The sequence below is a fragment of the Hypomesus transpacificus genome, chromosome 13 (assembly GCF_021917145.1).
Source record: "Hypomesus transpacificus isolate Combined female chromosome 13, fHypTra1, whole genome shotgun sequence".
In the NCBI taxonomy this organism is placed as follows: Eukaryota; Metazoa; Chordata; class Actinopteri; order Osmeriformes; family Osmeridae; genus Hypomesus; species Hypomesus transpacificus.
In genome coordinates, this window is record NC_061072.1 from 7,238,684 (window position 1) to 7,255,264 (window position 16,581).

At 50.5% G+C, this 16,581-nt stretch overlaps 1 protein-coding gene across 1 annotated transcript in view; it reads left to right on the forward strand.

The window, feature by feature from the left end:
- Positions 1-16,581, forward strand: part of LOC124475838 (caskin-2-like) — a 29,579-nt gene that overhangs the window by 7,485 nt on the left and 5,513 nt on the right. Inside the window, 16 exon segments of the mRNA XM_047032679.1 lie at positions 3,672-3,723; positions 5,629-5,726; positions 6,149-6,315; positions 7,034-7,129; positions 8,147-8,277; positions 9,339-9,447; positions 9,590-9,698; positions 10,147-10,241; positions 11,062-11,179; positions 12,116-12,244; positions 12,513-12,605; positions 13,260-13,387; positions 13,701-13,779; positions 15,191-15,207; positions 15,376-15,633; positions 16,073-16,183. Of these exon segments, the coding sequence (XP_046888635.1) occupies positions 3,672-3,723; positions 5,629-5,726; positions 6,149-6,315; positions 7,034-7,129; positions 8,147-8,277; positions 9,339-9,447; positions 9,590-9,698; positions 10,147-10,241; positions 11,062-11,179; positions 12,116-12,244; positions 12,513-12,605; positions 13,260-13,387; positions 13,701-13,779; positions 15,191-15,207; positions 15,376-15,633; positions 16,073-16,183 (1,790 nt within the window).

The following is a 16,581-nucleotide window of genomic DNA, read 5'->3' on the forward strand; positions in this document are numbered from 1 at the left end:
GGAGTATTGGGATTCGGCCTTGATGTCCCTGTAGTTTCGTTTTCTTTGTTTACTTTTTGTGGTTGTTGTTTACTTAACTTTTCGTGATGAGTACTGAGGAGCCATAATGACACGAAACACACATGAGCCATCACACACACACACACGCATATACACACACACGCCATCACACACACACACACGCCATCACACACACACACACAGACATGCACCCATACGACAGGAGAGGACGGATGACCTCATTCTGTCCCAGTAATGATGAACTTACTATAATACAGTCTGTCTCCCAGTATGATAAACGTACTGTAATCCAGTCTGTCCTGGTTTGTAACCACACACAACAGCAACCCCTCATTATAGTCTAAACATGAGCCATGATGGGATGTCTGTGTGACGGGGAGTAATTGTGTGTGTGTGTGATGTAGATGTCTGTAAGATGAAGATGTGTGTGTGTGTTTCTGCGAGCGTGTTCCGACAGGATCCCTAGGAGGCCTGTCTGGGGTTTTGCCGAGACACAAGCAGAGGTACCTCTCCAGAACCCTGCTCCGTGGGTTCTCCTGCTGCTGGAACATGTAGAACTCGGCTCTGGGTTCTCCTGGGGCTGGAACATGTAGAGGGGGGGGGTTAAAACCACATGAAAGCCATCTGTAAGCCTTAGATAGGTTTGACATTGAAGGTATCTGTTTATCTGTGCATGTTCCAGAGAAAACAAGCATAGACATTAACTCTGTGTGTGTGTGTGGTCTCTCTCTCTTACACTCTCTCACTACGTATCCTGGCGTCTCCCTTCAAAACAACAACACAGAGAACGTCCACGACGGAAGCCTTCTGGAATCTTATTCTAGAACTCTCTCCAGCTTCCAGAGGTAGAATGGCGGGCGAGGTGTTTTGCGTCAGAGGGGCCCTGGTTTACATGGTGTTTTACATGGCTGGTAAACAAGCCAGCTAGCTGCAGAATGGTATGCAAAGTCCTCGACCCTACAGTCTCGGTTCTGAATAGTTATGTAACCCCAAACTTCCAGGTGTGTTTACCCTGCGCTCATCTTCCGTTTTGGAGGAACACTCCACAACACACAGACATGTGCACACACACACACACACACACCTCCCAGATATACATACACACATACCGGATCACACATTTACGCACCAATTGAATGGGAAAATGTGTCCAAACGTTCGACTGGTACTGTATACACACATGCACCGGCACACACAATACACACACACACAAAAGAGCATACTAGACAGCCTTTATTCTTTGTAGCGAGTGCAGGGACATATTGAGTGTATCTGTGACCTAATTGGCACGGATGCCACCGCAGAAAAGCTCAATTCATTTCCCCCCAGCAGCCGAGGCAGGTAGGATCTGAGGCCTGCTGGTGTGTTGGGCTTTGTGCTGACTCCACGGCGGAGATGAAAGACGCAGGAAAACCTCCGATAGGAGAGACACAGCTGGGCTCAAACCATATCTGGAGTGGGTGTGTTTGTTTGTGCGTGTGTGTGTGTGTAGGCACTCTATTAATCCCAGAGGAGACTGTTAGTGTTACAGCAGGCAAGATCAAGAAATACAAGAAAACAAACAAAAACAATGTATCTATTTAATGCATTAGACACACAGTACTTTAACCAATAACAAGTACAGTATGCAATACGGGAACTGTTTCAACGTATTTGTTGCGGTGAAAGAAATGGGGTACAGTGAGCGAGCATGAGAGGAGAGAGGGAGAGGGAGACGTTTAGCTGATATGATTTCATTGAAGCCAAATGAGGCTTGACTGGTTTGGATTTCAGCGTCGCGTTCAGTAGATGTGCCTGGTGCCAACTTGCCCTGTTGTAGCCAATGTTTGTGTGAAAGGTAGCTGCAGGCTGTGGTTGTGTGGATGCACCTCTGCGTGTGTGTGTCTGTGTGTTCATCAAATGAATAGACCCGTAGGTTATGATAAATGACAGTTTTTTTTTGTTTTCCCATGTATTGCATTGCAAGTATTCATTTATGCATTTAACAGAGTATTCAGCAGTCATTTCTGGTTGTGTGGGGCGCTACAGGGGGAAAATCACGTGCGCACACGCGCACGCAGAGCGCCTCCACGTCAAACGACCAGTAATTTAATCTCGTCTTTTGCCCACTAGGTTTTCAAATGGAAACCTACTGTTTTCACACAAGCGAAGGGAGGAGTAAAAGAGAGGGAGGGGGAGAAAGAATGAAAGAAAGAAAGAAAGAGGGAGGAAGGGAGGAGCTTTGCAGAGAATAGAGAAAGGGGTGTAATGCCAGAGTGTAAGATAGATGGCCATTGAGAAAGGGAGATGGAGGGAGAGAGAGAGAGAGTGGGCCAGGGTGGTGGGTGTGCTATGTCTGGAATGTTCTCTCGTGTTGGAACTAGAACTCCTTCAGAGTGTGTTCCCTCTGTCACTGGGTCAGACTGATCAGACCCTACTCCCATGCAGGCCAGGGCCCATCTCAGTGTGGGTATCGCTCTGCATGTCTGTCTCTCTGTATGTATGTGTGTGTTTGTGTGTGTGTGTGTGTGTATTTGCATGTCAGTGTGTATTTTGTGTATGTGTGTGGCTTTGTATGTCTTTGTGTAAGTGTCTGTGAGTCACCACAGCATCATAGTCTAATCATCCATGACTGTGAAACTGGCATTCCTTCTTCTATTCATCAACTGATTCAGCAGCTAAAGGTGAGCTTGTCCGGGTGTAGCTTTGAACCATGATCCCTCTATTCACACTGTAGCAGAGGGGAAACACTGGTGTCTGAACCATCAATATCTAGCTGTTCATCCCACTCTGTCTCTCTCTCTGTCACACTCACACACACACACACACAACAGACAGTGGGATCGATTGATCCTAGAGAATGGGTCAGTGTGGTCCAGCAGGGTTAGGTCATCCATGCCTGGGAGGAAACAGCTCTCTTGACCTCTGAGAGAGAGAGAGAGAGAGAGAGAGAGAGAGAGAGAGAGAGAGGGAGAGGGAGAGGGAGAGGGAGAAGGAGAGGGAGAGGGAGAGGGAGAGGGGCAGAGACACAGAGAGAGAGCAGCGGGCGCGAGCGCTCGTACCCACCCAGCATCCGTCCCCAGTCAAAGAAGCCTGGATCTGGGGCTACGAGATCAGGAAGGGCCCCCGGGTCTGTCTGGAGCCTGGAGGAGAAGGGATGTCTGCAGGCTGGGATGAGGGGGACTGTAAGGAGGAGGGGACTGTGATCAGAGAAATGGAGTGAAGGAGCAGAGAGGGGACATGGGGCAGGCAGCAGTGTCTCTGCGGCAAGGTGAGAAAGCGTCAAGGAAGTGGGTTTGTGTCGAGACGTTCGTTACCTTGGATTGGATGGAGGTCCCCCGTCGCGGGGGTTAGTTCGAGAGGCGCGCAGTCTAGACGGGAGCTTGCCGGCGTGCTGTCTGGATGTCTGTTGTGAAGGTGCATGTGGGCAAATGTGTGTTTGTGGAAGAGTGGGGCGCGTTCAGCCTTCGTCGGAGTGTTGGTTGGAAAGCGTGATGACAAGAGGGAGGAGAGGAACAAGTGGGTTCTTGCTGTGATAACGGAGAGATCCTGTCGTGATGGAAGGTTGTGATGAAAATACAAATATGCCACCAAACCCTAATGTTCTTTTTCCATCTTCCCCTCCCTCCCTCCCTTCTTCCCTCCCTCTCTCTCTCCCTTTGTTTTTTCAGAGTTGCTGGGTTCCACCAAGAGACTGAATGTCAACTACCAAGACCCTGATGGGTAAGAATGTGTGTGTGTGTGTGGCAGGGATGTCATGTTTCTTTGCGCAAGTGTGGGAGGGTGTCAGGGTGTGTGTGTGTGTGTGTGCCAATGGGTAAGACAGACTTGTGTGTTCATGTTTGCATAGTTGAGGTTTGGAACAGGAGGAATGTTTGGGACGGGTGTCTTTCCACATCAGGCTGACTGACAGACTCCTTCTCTAGTGGGGCTGTAGAAAACACACAACCTGCCTCTCATCACTATCAGGGATGCTGTCTTAACTGCAGCTTACTCACTACCAGGACATGTGCTGTCCTATCTCCCTTCTCCCTTGCCAGGTGTGTGTGTGTGTGTGTGTATGGTGACTGTGTGTGTGTTGTTGACATTTGTGTGTGGATGCATGGTCATTCCAGTGAGTGGGAGGTGAGAAACAATATGGGTGTTGAAGGCCCGTCCAAGGGCCTGTGTGTGTGTGTGTGTGATATGTGATAGGTGCACTAAAAGCCTGCAGACACAGGAGGTGAGCAAACAGCCTCCAGTCACTGAGTCAACACCCGGAGTGTGTGTTCCAGAGTGTGTATTCCAGAGTGGGTGTGTGTGTCAGTGTGTGTGTGTCCTGGAGTGTGTGTTCTGGAACACTTGAGAGGTTCTAGCTGTAGAACGTCCATGCCACTCCAGAACACCACCAAGTGCTACCTGTGGACTAAGCCGTGAGGATCGTTTGACAGTAGACCTTCCTGTGTGTCTGAGTCATTGTCAGCCTCTGGGCCTGTTGACTGTCTCAGTTCAGTTTGACCGGTTCGCTTCTGGGCAGAAGACAGACGTTGGCACCCTTGCTGTATACCTACAGGCTGAACATACATCACCTCACTGCCTGGCTGGCTGGCTGCCTGCTTCACTGCCTGTCTCACACACACACACACACACACACACACAATTCAGGGAGAATGGCACCATGAATAGACTTGGCCTCCTCTACTGCTGTGTGTTGGTGTTAGCAGGCTAGCAGTCTAGCAGCTTAATCTAACAGGCTAGCTGCCTAGCAGCTTAGTCTAGCGGGATCCAGTTGACTGGGTGGTAATTGAAGTGCTGGGTGGTTGTCATATCACTGTCTCTGAAACTGCTGGCCCTCACAGAACTGCCTCTGATCTCCATCACCAGGGACACACACACACACACACACACACACACACACTCTGACATGAATACACGTTTATGTATTAGTAAGTAAGTAAGACTTTATTGATATAGCACATTTATTGTATTAATGCATTAAATGACACACACCCATGAACACATGAACTCACATTAACACACACACACAGTTACGCATGTGCATTTACTCACATTAAAACACACACTTCAAGGACACAGACACAGAGCGTCAGTGCCAGGGAGGGTACTGTACTGCTGAATGCTGCTAGCCCTGGGTGGTTAGCTAGAGTTAGCTTCTGCTGCTAACTGAGAGTGGCTAGTCTGGCTTAGCTTCTGCTGCTAGCCCAGGGTTTGTTGACTAGGGTTAGCGCCTAGCGATTGCTCAGCTTGTGAACAGCCAGGGTTAACATGGATTTATGGCTTTAATTTGTCCCTCTGTGGGATATACTACAACCTGCCAGACCCCAGGAGACACACATACACACAAAGCACACACACACAACTATACACACTAGCTGTCTACCTTGGGATTTGATGAAGGCTCTCCTCTTGTAAAATCATCTGAGTGATTTACACCTCACCGTCTAAATGTATGCCTCCCTCTCTCCTTCTCTTTCTCTCTCTCTCTCTCTCTCTCTCTCTCTCTCTCTCTCTCTCTCTCCTTTCTTTTTTCTCTGTCTACTGTCTCACACACTCTGTCTCCTCTCTCTCCCTCTCCCTCTCCCTCTCCCTCTCCCTCTCCTTCTCTTCTCCCTGTCTGTCTCTCTCCAGGTTGTCATCCCTCCATCATGCAGCTCTGACAGGGACTGTAGAGCTGCTGTCTGTGCTGCTGGAGGCCCAGGCCACTGTGGACATCAAGGACAGCAACGGTGAGACAGTATAGAGACAGTGAAGAGACAGTGAAGAGACAGTGAAGAGACAGTGAAGAGACAGTGAAGAGACAGTGAAGAAGCAGTGAAGAGACGGTGAAGAGACAGTGAAGAGACAGTGAGGAGACAGTGAAGAGACAGTATAGAGACAGTGAGGAGACAGTGAAGAGACAGTATAGAGACAGTGAAGAGACAGTGAAGAGACAGTGAAGAGACGGTGAAGAGACGGTAAAGAGACAGTATAGAGAGGGTGAAGAGACAGTGAAGAGACAGTGAGGAGACAGTGAAGAGACAGTATAGAGACAGTGAGGAGACAGTGAAGAGACAGTGAAGAGACGGTATAGAGACGGTATAGAGACGACAAAGAGACTGTAAAGAGACAGTGTAGTCATCCATTGTGTCTCTGTCCCCCCCCCTCCCAGGCATGCGTCCCCTGCACTACGCCGCCTGGCAGGGGAGGCCGGACTCTGTCCTGCTGCTGCTGAGAGCTGGAGCTGCCGTCAACACGACCGCTCACGACGGCCAGGTCCCTCTGCACCTGTCTGCTCAGTACGGCCACTACGAGGGTGGTGAGGACACACACGCACACGTTATAGAAACACTTTTATATACACATATACACAGACATACACATGCATACATAGTATGTGATAGCACGCATCAATGAGCATCCCAACAGACCGCCTCTCACCTGGACAGGTCTGTAGAGCGTGTGTGAAGGACTGAGTCACCCCAGTCAGAGAGCTCTGCTCCTGTGTCCCAGCTCTTTGTCCTCTGACAATGCCAACACGCTGGACTCTCTCTGGGGGCCCTGTGTGTGTGTGTGTGTGTGTGTGTGTATGTGTGTGTGTGAACCCAGGTGGAGACGCCACACACACACAAACATTCTTCCTCCCTCTCTCTTTTCTCCTTTTGGAATGTGTCATCGGATACACACACACACAGAGACACACACACCTCGCATAATGGCGTCACACAATCTACAGAGGGTTTGCCTGCCCTCTGCTTTCACAGTGTCTGACCCCCCGGACACAGTGTGTGTGTGTGCGCGCGGGCGTGAGTGAGTGAGTGTGTGTGGTGATGATGATGAGCTACTCTTAAGTTACTGTTTGTTTACATATACCACACCGTCTCCTCTTTTCCTCAAAATCTCTTTCATTCCTGCTCTCTGTGCTCTCCCTCTGTCTCCTCTCTCTCTCTCTCTCTCTCTCTCTCTCTCTCTCTCTCTCTCTCTCTCTCTCTCTCTCTCTCTCTCTCTCTCTCCTACTCTCTCTCTCTCTCGCTCTCTCTCCCACACACTCCTCCAGTCTGAGATGCTGTTGCAGCACCAGTCTAACCCCTGTCTGCTCAACAAGGCCAAGAAGACCCCTCTAGACCTCGCCTGTGAGTTCGGACGGCTCAAGGTGGGTCACTCGGCACAGATGTGTGTGTGTACCTCATTTCATACCACATGTGTTAACTTATGTAACAATGTAACAATGTAACTGAATATGTCAATATCATTAAAAAACAGCGCAATGGTAAGGGTGTGAAGGTGGATTTCAGTGTGTGTTTGTGTGTGTAAGGGAGTAAGTAGTAAGTAAGTGTGTTTAATGTGGATTTTCAGTGTATGGGAAAGTGTGAGACAGTGTGGAGATACATTTCAGTGTGTGTGAGGGACTGTGTTTTGGTGTGTGTGTGTGTGTGAGAGTGTGGAGATTGTTATTTTGTATGTACTGTATATATATTTCAGTGTGTGTGTGTGTGTGTGTGTGTGTGTGTGAGGGAGTGGGCAAGGGAGTGTGTGTGTGTGTGTGTGTGTGTGAGGGAGTGTGTGTGTGTGTGTGTGAGGGAGTGTGTGTGTGTGTGTGTGTGTGTGAGGGAGTGTGTGTGTGTGTGTGAGGGAGTGTGTGTGAGTGTGCGAGGGCCTTGTGATACAGGGTTAGGCCCATGTGAAACAGCTCACCCAGCCTTGATTAACTACCATGCTAAAATAAGCCTGAAATGGCTTACACACACACACACAGACACACACACAGTTACACACACAAAGAATTGCACAGTGTTTTTTTTCTGTCACCGTTGTAGCTAAGCCTGCTTGGAAAATGTATGGCCGCCCCTATTATTCAGATTTAGCTTGAATGGAGCACACATATACACATATACACACACACATATACACACACACACACTAAGGCTTCTCATGTGTGTTTAATCTTCTGGTCCTCTGGGTGCAGTGTGGTAGAGAATAGCTATGGGCTCGGCCTGTCAGGGTGAGTGTTCGTGTGTGTGTGTGAGCAGTTCGACAGGGCTGTTTCATACATCCTGTGTCTTATCTGTATCAAGTGTTTAGAAGCTGTTTGTGTGATATCATGTGCTTAATATAATGTTTTGGCCTCCTTTCTCGTTCTACTCTCTCCATCCCTTCCTCCCTCTCTAAGGTGGCTCAGCTGTTGCTGAGCAGTAACATGGTGTCAGCTCTGTTGGAGGGGGAGGGGCATGAAGAGTTAGACTCCGCCCCCAACACACCGCTTCACCTGGCCGCCAAGAACGGACACAAAGACATCATCAGGTCTGAGGAGGCTCTCTGTCTCTCTGTCTCTCTCTCTCTCTCTCTCTCTCTCTCTCTCTCTCTCTCTCTCTCTCTCTCTCTCTCTCTCTCTCTCTCTCTCTCTCTCTCTCTCTCTCTCTCTCTCTCTCTCTCTCTCTCTCTCTCCATCTCTCTCTCTTCCTTTCCATCTCTCTGTCTTCCTCTTCCTCTCTCTCTCTCTCTCTCTCTCTCTCTCTCCATCTCTCTCTCTTCCTCTCCATCTCTGTCTTCCTCTTTTTCTCTCTCTGTCACCGTCCCTCTCACTCCCTCTCCTGTCTATCACTGTATTTCTCTCCCTTTCTTTGTTTCTCCTTCTGTCTCTTGTTCCCTGTCTTTCTCTGCAGCTGTTGCCAACTCCTCATTCCCCTGCCAAATATTCAAGTTTCTGTTTGTGTGTTGGTTTGTGTGTATGTGTGCGTGCGTGTCTGTGTGTGAACAACCCCACCCTAACCCTCTGACACGCTGTTTATTGTTCCCATCCCTGCTGAGATAGAACATTCCAAGGATCATCTCGGATCGTTCCCTGACCGAGAACCCACATAGAGAACCATTCGGTCCTTATGGAGCGCCGATAGAGAGCCATGAGTTTGCAGGAGAAGAGGGAGAGAGGATGAGAGATTAGCAAGCGAAAGGATAGGGAAAGAGGGGAGACGGGACGGCAGGGGGAGGGGAGAAGAGTGTGAGAGGAGAGAGAGGTCAGCTCAGACCAGCGTGATTACTGTACAGATGACTGTGCTGAGCTAAGGAGAGAGAGACTAACCCTTTCTGCTGGCTATGAGTGCATAGTCAGGACCTCTCCTTCACTAATCCTCCTCTCCTCTCCACCCCCCCCCCCCCCCTCACCCTCCCATGCCAGTCATTCCCCAGTCTGATCCCAGACCAGAGCACAGCTGTCTGCATAGCACATCCTGCAGCTGCCCCTGTCTGAAACTGGGAGCACCCTGTTAGTGTGGGACTTAGGGTTGTGTGTGTGTGTTCTTCTAGGGACCATGTGTATGGGTGGAGATGTAAACCAACGTGTGTGTCTGTGTGTGTGTGTTCAGGTTGCTGCTGAAGGCCGGTATTGACATCAACAGAGCCACCAAGTCGGGCACGTCTCTGCACGAGGCCGCCCTCTATGGCAAGACGGAGGTAGTGCGCCTGCTGCTGGACGTAAGAACCACCAACATCCACACCTCAGACCAGGGCTACAACGGCTCGCAAGACACGTTCCAGAACTGCCGTTCTAGAATGTGTCGGGGGGGGAAGGGTGTGTGTGTATGTGTGTGTACAGTAACACGGTGTGTCTCTGCAGGGGGGCATTAATGTGAATGTGCGTAACACGTACAACCAGACCGCCCTGGACATGGTGAACCAGTTCACCACCTCCACCGCCAGCAGGGACATCAAGATGCTGCTACGAGGTGACACGCTAGCACAGTACTGGAGCACGCTACCACACTACAGTACTGGAGCACGCTAGCACACTACAGTACTGTAGCACGCTAGCACACTGCAGTACTGTAGCACGCTAGCACACTGCAGTACTGGAGCACGCTAGCACACTACAGTACTGGAGCACACTAGCACACTACAGTAATGTAGCACACTACTGTAGCACACTACAGTACTGTAGCACGCTAGCACACTACAGTACTGTAGCACCCTAGCACACTACAGTACTGGAGCACACTACTGTAGCACACTACAGAACTGTAGCACACTAGCTAACACAAACAAACTCAAGTAGCAAGCTGCTTTCAGCTCACCCCTCTGCTGTTGACTTATCCTGCTCTCCCTCCCTCTCAATGTCTCTCTCCCTCCCTCTCACTGTCTCTCTCTCTTTCTGTCCCCCCCCCCCTTCCTCTCCAGAAGCATCAGGGTCTGTCATGGTGAGAGCAGTGAAGGACTACTGGAACCTTCATGACCCCACGGCCCTCAACCTGCGAGCTGGAGACCTCATCATGGTACACCACACACTGCCTGACTGCCTGCCTGTCTGTTTGGCTGCCTGTCTGCCTGCCTGCCTGCCTGCCTGCCTGCCTGCCTGTCTGTCTGTCTGTCTGTCTGTCTGTCTGCCTGGCTGCTCCGTTCAGTGTGTGACTAGGTGTGTAGCAGGGGCGTGTGTGCGTGTATATCCTGTCTAGAGTGGTAGTGTGTGTGTGTGTGTCTGAGGGGAGGCACAGGAGCAAGTAGAGACTCGCTTAGGGACTGTGTCATTATACCACTCATCCTCCAACTATGTTAGCTCTCATTTACAGGTGTGTGTACATTTGTTTTCACGTTTTGCTTGTGTGTGTGTTTTGAGTTTGGTTGTTTGAGTGTGTGTATATTTGTGTGTGATAGCGTTCATATATAGACGTGTCACTGTTTTCTTGTCATCCTAACATCCTGTGTGTGTTTGTGAGAGTTTGTGTGTGTCTGTGTGTGCTTGCATGTCTATGTGTATTGTGTGTTTACGTGTATGTGTGTGTATATGTATATATACATTTATGTGTGTCTAGGTGTGTTATATGTTTACATGTGTGTGTGTGTTTATGTGTGTGTGTACGTGCATGTCTCTATGCATGTGTGTACGCATGTCTTGTCTGGCCCTGAGGCTACATACACACTGTCCACACCACATCAGCTCTGCTGCAGCTTCTTTCAGACGGCTAACATGAGGAGCGCTCATGCAGGCGTTTGATTGGCTGGGATCAGCCACGCCCTTGGATCACGCATGTGAGTGATTTGGTTGGGATCAGCCACGCCCCTGGATCAATCAAGCGTGTGATTGGTTGATTGCAGGTTCTGGAGCAGCAAACGGCTGGGAAGTGGAAAGGTCATATCCATGACAACCAGAGAGGGATGGATCGGGTCGGCTACTTCCCTCCTTCTGTGGTGGAGGTGATCAGCAAGAGAGCAGGTACACACACACATAAAAACATATACACACACATACATACACAGATATACACATACATATACACACCCTCACACACACACACATATATAAATCACTCACTCACACACCCAAAGTCAGTTTGACGTAAAGGTCTCAGTGCCATATTTATCTCAACAGTAGAGTAGCCCTGTGGGCTGTTCTAACCAGTAGGCCTAACTCAGCTGCAAAACACACACACACTCCCATAGCAAACACACACTCTGCTGTGGACCACACACACTCATCTACTAAGTCGCGCAACACACGCAAACTATACACACACACACACGCACACACACACACACACAGGGTAATAGGATTACCAGGGCCATATTGGGAAGTGTCAGCTTGGTTCTAATTCCCAGAGAGTCTGTGGTAGGATACTGCTCTGTGTGTGTGTGTGTGTGTGTGTGTGTGTGTGTGTGTGTGGGGGTGAGTGAGTGTGTGTGTGTAAAGTTGTGTGTGTTAGTGTGTGTGTTTGAGGATGTGTGTGTCTGTGCTGGGTGATAATGTCACTAGTGTCAGCATTCAGAGACAGTCACACACAGAGGCAATGTAAGCCCTCTTCAGTAGTAGTGCTGCACACACACACACACACACACACACACACACACACAGTTACCCATTCAGACACACTTACTGCCCTAATGTAAGACCGGGAAGGCTCCATACATAATAATCTGCCTGTGTCAGTATCCATGGAGACAGGCAGGGTAATAAACTGTATTGTTATGTGCTACTTTTATAGACACATACTTTGAAGTCCAGTTTGACAGTTGGTAGTTAAACATGCACGCTACACACACAGGCTCATGCACACACACCCCCATACACTCACACTCACACACATGCAGGCATACACATGTACACGCACAAACACACACTCTTCACCTTGTGTCCATCTCCCCTTCTTCACAGGGGGCACTCTTTCCCGCCAAGTCTCGTTGCCAAGTCAACGGCAGCACTTCCTGTCCAGAGTTCCTCCCTCAAGCATTTGCCCTGCCCCCCAGACTGACGACTCTTACACCCTCTACTATGAACACACAGGTACACACGCACACACACACACAAGCGCACACACACTCACACGGATAAACTTTTGACTACTTTATAGTGTGCTGGTATGTGATGGTTCATCGTCTATATCAACACCAGCAGACACTCTGGGAAGCTCCTTCACCCTCTGCCCCTGCCTCGCCCCCCGGCCCGCCCCCCCCCCGGCTGTACACGTGACCTTTGGCCTTGGCTGGCCCTGTGGCCCTGCGCCCCTCTCTCTCCACCCCCGAGTCCTGAAGCATGTGTGTGTGTCTGCTAGGTGTTCCTCCTGGCAGTGCCCTCCTCCCAGCTAGCCACGCTAGCTCAGCTAGCTGCACTCAGGACATATGGGTCCTGAGGACCTCCCCCACTGGTAAGAGTGTGTGACCCCCCCCCCCCCTCCCCTCCATAGGACCCCCATCGATCCCCCCCTCCCGTAAGACCCTCCCCCCTGCTCTGATATATCCCCCCCCCTGTAGGTAACCCCTCCCTACACACACCCAGCACCCCTCCTCTGCTGTGGCTTCTCCCACCCCACCCCTCCTCTCCACCTCCACCCCAGCCCCCTCCGTCCTCCCGACTCCCAGGCTCGACACTGGTGAGGGTGTGTGAGTCTGCGTCACACACACTGGTGAGGGTGTGTGTGTGCGCGCGTGTGATCCCTGTGTCATCAAGATCTAACTTGATAGGTGTGATGAGTGTTCTGTAGACTAGACCCCGCCCCCCCCCCCCCCCCCCCCCCCCCCCCCCCCCCACACACACACACATACAGACACACACAAAATGCCTCCCTGTTCTTGTAACACTCCTGTAGACAAACGGACCTCACTTCCTGTCTCAGTTTCCAGTGGACCCCACAGAGAGCCGCTGTTCCCGTGACACTGTCAGTTCCAAACACCTGCTCACACATCTGCCTGCCTGTCTGTCTGTCTGTCCCTCTCTCTCTCTCTCTCTCTCTCTCTCTCTCTCTCTCTCTCTCTCTCTCTCTCTCTCTCTCTCTCTCTCTCCTACCTCCCCCCCCCCCCAGGAGACAGGAGCAGTGTGGGCAGTACAGGAAGCGTGTCCAGCAGCCGCAGCGCGGGCAGCGGTCAGAGCTCAGAGAGCGGGCAGCCCACCCCCCCCCGCCAGACCCCCGGGCCCCACGACACCGGCAAGGTACGAAACAGGCCACACACACACACTCATGTGCCTAAACATGCTCACACACGTTCACACACACACATGTGCTCGCACACATGCACACGCGTATGTAAACCCGCACGCGTTTCCACGGATACGTACACGTAAGTGTGTACCTCTTTGTTGATCAGGGGCTTTACTAGCTGCGAAGTGTGCTATGATTGCCTGCGTGGAAGCAGGCCATATCTGAGTCTTAAAGCAGGTCAACGAGATGGAGTCATTTGACTTGGTAATGCTGTTAAATGAGGACTCTGCTCCCGTTGCGCTCTTTGCTGGGCTCGGTGTGTAGCTGGCGCCCTCTAGTGGTGGGCTGGGAGAACTGCTGACGCCTGCCAGTCAAGACCACGGCACACACGGTGGACCCACAGGTTAGACAACCACACACACACACTCGCGCACACACGCACACATGCGTGCACGTACACACAGGGATAGAGGTGGAGTTGTAGAGGGAGGGATAGAAAAGCTTCTAAGCTGAAGCTGTGGTTTCTGCTGAGTAAGAACCTGGGTGAGGCCTCTTATTGTGAGGCGGGGAACAGCTACCAGGTTTTAGCCTCGGGGAGGGGATGGGGAGTGGGAGGGAGGGATGGGGAGTGGGGAGGGAGGGATGGGGAGTGGGAGGGAGGGATGGGGAGTGGGAGGGAGGGATGGGGAGTGGGAGGGAGGGATGGGGGAGTGGGAGGGAGGGAGGGGTAAGGAGTTAGCTGAAGCATGGTGGTGGTGGAGGAAGATTGAGTGAATAACAGACAGGAGAGAAACAACAGTCAGGAAAACACCAGAACAACACAGTCAGGGAAAGAGAGAGATAGTCACACTGAGAGTGCGAGAGAGAAGGAGAGGTAGAGACAGAGAGAGAGAGAGAGAGAGAGAGAGAGAGAGAGAGAGAGAGAGAGAGAGAGACAGAGAGAGAGAGAGGGAGAGAGAGAGTTGGAGACAGGGAGAGACAGAGAGAGAGAGACAGAGAGAGAGAGAGAGTTAGAGACAGGGAGAGAGAGAGACAGAGAGACAGAGAGACAGAGAGACAGAGAGACAGAGAGAGAGAGAGAGAGAGAGAGAGAGAGAGAGAGAGAGAGAGAGAGAGAGAGAGAGAGAGAGAGAGAAGATATAAACAGTCCCCTGAGGTCTTGAGTCACTCACAGATCCTTCGGTAGAAAAAGAAAAGAGAGAGAGGAGACGCGAGCAGAGATGAGATGTAAAAGCGGAGCTCCGCTCCTCGTCCTGAAGGGTAAGAGCTCAAACACTTGATTTCATTTATTTTAAGGAATGCTTGCTTGGATTATGCATTCATATTGATTTCATCCATGTTGATTCGAGATTATCGATTGACATAGAGACTGATTAAGAGAGCTGTGTTGGCCAGGAGAGAAGGGGGTTTGAGTCTGACTGTGAGGAGTTGTTTCTCTGTTTAGATCAGAGTCAGAAAGGGTTCTGCTTTTATGGAGACTTGTTTTCTCTTTTTCTCTCTCTCTCTCTCTGCTCTCTCTCGCTCTCTCTCTCTCTCTCTCTTCTTTCTTATTCTCTCTGCTACTAGCTTGCAGTTTTTACTGCCCAATAAAGATATCTTGAAAGTCAAAGTCTCTGTCTCCCTCTCTCTCTCTTTGCAGTACTAGGGTATTAAGTGTAGTTATGTTGGAGTTTAATAGTGGAGTGCTGCTGGGATAATGAAGGAGAATCAAATAATCAAGAACATTCCATGTACACACACGCACACACACGTGCCCACAGATTCGCATGCTCTCACGCATGCACAGACACACAAACACAGCCCCGCTCCCCCAGGGCTGCATAACTCTTCTGTAGGTGCTGCTTTCATCCCCTGGGGAACACATGGGCCCCATGACCCTAGAACAGGGGAAGGAGGGGGGAGGGAGGAGGAGAGCTGCCTGGAAGAATGAGTGGGTGAGATCAAAACTGTAGCCTCAGGTGAGAGAGAGAAATGGAGGGAGAGAGAGAGGAGGGAGAGAGAAATGGAGGGAGAGGAGGGAGGAAGAGAGAGAGGGAGGAGAGAGAGAGAGGGAGAGAGAGAAGAGAAGGAGCGAGCGTGGATTCATTCGTGTGTGAGTTGTGGCTGTGTGTCAAATGTGATCGACAGGATAGCTCCTCCTCCGTTCCTCCTTAAAGGTGTGTGTTTCTTAGGGGCTCCTGGTCACCACGTGAACGGGGGTCGGAGGTCAGGCGAGCCCAGCGGCTTCATGTGCACAGAACACCTTCTTGAGGGCAAGGTACCGCACGCGCGTGTGTGTGTGTGACTACATGTGTGTGTATACATGTAAATGTGTATGTGGGTGTATAAAAGTAGGTGTGCTCGAACATGTCTATGTATACGTGCGTGTGTACGTGTGTACAGGTGTTCTAGATGTGTGTGTGTGTGTATACATGTGGAATATGCGTGCGTATAGGTGTGTAAAAGGGCGTATATACGCGTCTGTTTGTGGGCGTGTATACGTGTGTGTTTGTGTGTATACGTGTATGTGTGTATACGTGTTTGTGTGTGTGTATACGTGTGTGTGTGTATACGTGTGTGTGTGTGTGTGTGTGTATACGTGTGTGTGTGTGTGTGTGTATACGTGTGTGTGTGTATACGTGTTTGTGTGTGTGTGTTTACGTGGTGTGTGTGTGTATACGTGTGTGTGTGTTCACTCCTCCTCTGGCCTGGTGCAGGACTCGGAGGCCATCTACCAGTGGCTGTGTGAGTTCCAGCTGCAGCAGTACACCTCCAACCTCCTCCAGGCTGGCTACGACATCCCCACCATCAGCAGGATGACACCAGAGGTGTGTGTGTGTGTGTGTGTGTGTGCACGCTATGGCTGTTTATGTGTAAACTGTGTGCGGGTCAGGGTTAGGTTTTTGCAGGTTCAGGTAAGGGTTTGGAACAACTGGAATGTTGAGGGGACTGACTTGTGAGTCCCTACAAGAATAGTAAAATGGAGTCAGGTGGCTGAGTGGTTAGGGAATCGGGCTAGTAATCTGAAGGTCGCCAGTTTGATTCCCGGCCGTGCAAAAATGATGTTGTGTCCTTGGGCAAGGCACTTCACCCTACTTGCCTCGGGGGGAATGTCCCTGTACTTACTGTAAGTCGCTCTGGATAAGAGTGTCTGCTAAATGACTAAATGTAAAACTTAAGTTTGTGTGTGTGTGTGTGTGTGTGTGTGTGTGTGTGTGTGTGTTGA